The 3,828-nt window shown below is 32.9% G+C and overlaps 1 protein-coding gene across 1 annotated transcript; it reads left to right on the top strand.

Moving 5' to 3' along the window:
• Nucleotides 1-2,148: 2,148 nt before the first annotated feature.
• Nucleotides 2,149-2,823, top strand: LOC127120499 (VQ motif-containing protein 29). The gene has a single exon (XM_051050947.1). It carries the CDS (start codon nt 2,227-2,229, stop codon nt 2,608-2,610), a length of 384 nt encoding a protein of 127 aa, XP_050906904.1. The 5' UTR covers nt 2,149-2,226; the 3' UTR covers nt 2,611-2,823.
• Nucleotides 2,824-3,828: the final 1,005 nt, after the last annotated feature.

Consider the following 3,828-nt stretch of genomic DNA (forward strand, 5'->3'; position numbering starts at 1 on the left):
CGGTTGACGCGTAAGTGAAATTCCCCTAAATATTCGTGTGTATTTGTATATTTAATTATGTCTGTCAGATTGATCTCAATATACATTTTTATTTTGTTAGGGCAATACTAAAATTTAGATCGAAAAAGAATTACCGCAATAGGAAGGACATTACCTGGGTCAGAGTTCAGGTATATATTAAGTATCTTATTTTTGCTTATAATAGTGTTTGTTTTTTTGCTTATAATAGTGTTTGTAAGAAATTAACTATATATATATTGTTTGTTTTTCTGTGTAGTGTCCTCAGCAAAATAATTCGGTCGATTGCGGATTTTTTGTATTGAGATTTATGAGAGATATCATTGCGTTGAATCGTATAGACATCCCAAAAATGGTATGGAATAATAACTTAGGGTTTATTTTAATATTATCGGATATTTCATCTAATTTGTTACTAAATCATGAATATGTTTTATTCTCTTAATTGTAGTACTTTGAGGAATACAAATCTTACTCAAGAGCTCATTTGGATGAAATGAAGGATGAATTGTGTCAATTCATTGTTGATCAAAGAATCATATAGCTAGGTTGTATATTGTTGTACATATATGTATGGAATGTTGTTGTTGTATGCTGTTGTTGTATATATGTTGTATATTGTTGTTGTACTTTTACTAAATCATGAATATGTTGTTGTATATTGTTATCAAAGAATCATATATTAATGTTGTATATATGGAGGATTAATGTTGTATATAAATGGATTCATGTTGTATATATCAATGGATTAATGGTGTATAACATTGGATTAAAGGATGAAATCAATATGAAATTTACACTTTTGCAGCATGCGAACAGGTTACCAATTAAATATCCACTGTTTTTCAAACAAATTTTTTTAAAATAACTAACACTTTAGAGGGCGCTTTCTGTAGGAAGCGTACAGAAAGCGCCCTCTAAACACTTTACATTCACAACTTTAGAGGGCACTTTGTCCAGAAAGCGCCCTCTAAACACTTTACATTGACAACTTTAGAGGGCGCTTTTTCCTGAAAGCGCCCTCTAAACACTTTACTTTGACAACTTTAGAGGGCGCTTTTTCTAGAAAGCGCCATCTAAACACTTTACATTGACAACTTTAGAGGGCGCTTTTTCCAGAAAGCGCCCTCTAAGGTGTCCCTTTATGGACCACTCCAGAGGGCGCTTTTTTCTGAAAGCGCACTATAATGTGGCCCTTAAAGGGCCACTTTAGACAGCGCTTTCTCCAGGAAAACAAAGCGCTGTCTTTACCTATGCCAGCGCCACTTTAGAGGGCGCTTAAAAGCGTTGTTATAGGCCAAAATAAGCGCCCTCTTTTCTCTTATTTGGCGTAGTGACTGTCAATTAAATGCTTGAAGAAAACTGTTTCAGACTGGGCGTTTGAGTCAATCCTAATATAATATCCTCAAGGTTATGTAAGCATTAATCACTACCTCTCAAGGTACTATTTATTCTAAACTCTAAATTGAGTGTCAGAGCTTTTAGATATACATCTTCCTCTATATTAGATGAAAATTTCGACTAAAATTCACCTTCTTGTCATCTTCCACATATTATACCAAATTCTCAATAAAATAAGAGTAAAATAGATATTTGATTCCCTATTTTAAATTTTTAGAAGTCATTTAAATTAACTAAATTTAATTTGAAAAAATTATTTCATAAATGTCATCGTTTTAAAAATACCCTAAAACTTTAACTAAAACAAATAAATTTAAAATACCAAAGAATTTACCAAAACTAAATTAACTCAAAATTCTCCCATCCATACAAAGTCCAAGTACAATTAGCATGAAAATTCTCCCATCCATACAAAGTCCAAGTACGATTAGCATGAAGTTTTTAAAAATAAAAATGGTCGAGCTATCCAACAACATAGTAATGTCATAACATTGACCAAACCAAATTGAATTGGTTATATACCTTGCTTATGTCATCGCTAACTCACCATGCAGCCGACAGTCAAGACAAAACATACTGTCAGAATCCCATCTCCTTTTCTCCACCGTTGCCTTTATTTGACTATCAACGCATGCACGCAACACAACACTCAACACATTTCTTTAACATAACATAGTACACATGCCTCACTGTTCAGGCTGCTATAACAACAATCTATAAATACTTCAAGATACAAAAACACAAATATAAACTCATCTTCTAATAATTGAATCTTATTTTTTCTCTAACTCCAATACTTTTACAACTATGGAAGCTTATTCCACCACCTCTTATCCTACATCTAAGTCTCAAAGTAATTCACTACTCAACTCCGTGAGAAAAACACAACCTAAACCATGGAAAAAAACTTCAGTAATTGCTCCACAACCATCAACAGCTATTAGGGTTTATGAGGTGGATGTTATGAATTTCCGAGAGCTGGTTCAACAACTCACCGGTGCACCGGAATTCAAGCCTCGTCATCATCATCAACAACAATTTGTTAATAATACATCGATAACTCCAACAGTTTCAACTGATTGGAACAAAGGGGTGCAGTTTCATGAGAGTAGTGATAGGACAGAGCAACAAGGTTTGTTGGAGTTGAATTTGTCGTCACCGTCTTCTTATAGTTGGTATTCTTCTCTGTGATGAAGATTGGTACAGAATAGTGACCGATTGAGAAGAAACTTATTACATCTTGTTATGTTTGTTGAATTGGATTATGACGGCAAGTAATAAAATGGAAGAGATGAAATTTATTTTATTTTAATTTAATATATGCTTAATTAAAAGCACGTTAATAGAACTTGTGTCATTGTTATTCAGCTATAAGTTTAATGTTGATGCAGAATGCTTTATTTTTTTTGGACTCTATAATGCAAAATGCTAGTTTTTTATGCAAACTTGTTCCTATTCATTTTTCAAGATTGCGGGAGTAATATAATAAAGAATGATGAAGAGACATGTTAGAAGTGTACATGAATGATATAATAGAAAAATTTGCTAAGGAAGAAACCCATATTATTTAAAAGTTGTGTTTAAAGAGGTCTGAAAGCATAATGTGATTGAATTTGAAGAAGTGTACGTTCGACATTTGAATAGAGAATTTTTTGGGATAATAGCTCACTAAGAGAGGGGGATTGATGTTGAGAATGTAATTTTTTGTGTCGAAACATGTTGTTCGACAGAAGTAAAGAGTTGTCAAAATGTTGAAGAATTGTATCTCGACATAGTTTTGACTTAGCTTTATTTTTTTGTTTTAGCAATGTTAGTTAGGATATTTAGAGATTGTTTGGTGTGCAAGCAATCTCAGTCTATAAATAGCGAGTAACCCTATCATTGTAAAGTGTGAATAATATTGAGATTGCAAAGTAAAGAGCAGAAGTTTCTCTGTAGAATTTACAACTTTTCTTCTTCCCTTATTCGTTGAAACCCTAATTTCTCTTTATTTCCCAAATTCATTTTTTCTTTTCTTCTTTCATTATCAATCGTGTAGTAGAATCATCTTGCAATCAAGGTTGGTGTATTAACTTAAGTAAAGAGTGAAGAACAAGAGAAGTATTCAATTAGAAAGATTGATTCAGAATTCTCCATAGGTTTGGTGTAATTTCAACATTTGATATCTGCAGCACTGACTGTGTGATTCTTGGGAAGCATAGTGCAATGAATCATCTGAATGGGTATTTTCTTGTGGATCTCGCAATTCTGAAGTATCAGAATTACGAGAATTGGTGCAAGCAAATGAAGATTGTTTTCTGCAATCAAGATATTTGGGATCTTCTGAAGGAGGGAGTGACACCACTTGCAGAAAATACGACGGATGAACAAAAGCCTGCATACAAAGAATTGAAGAAATATAAAACTCTC

This window comes from Lathyrus oleraceus, chromosome 2, assembly GCF_024323335.1.
Source record: "Lathyrus oleraceus cultivar Zhongwan6 chromosome 2, CAAS_Psat_ZW6_1.0, whole genome shotgun sequence".
In the NCBI taxonomy this organism is placed as follows: Eukaryota; Viridiplantae; Streptophyta; class Magnoliopsida; order Fabales; family Fabaceae; genus Lathyrus; species Lathyrus oleraceus.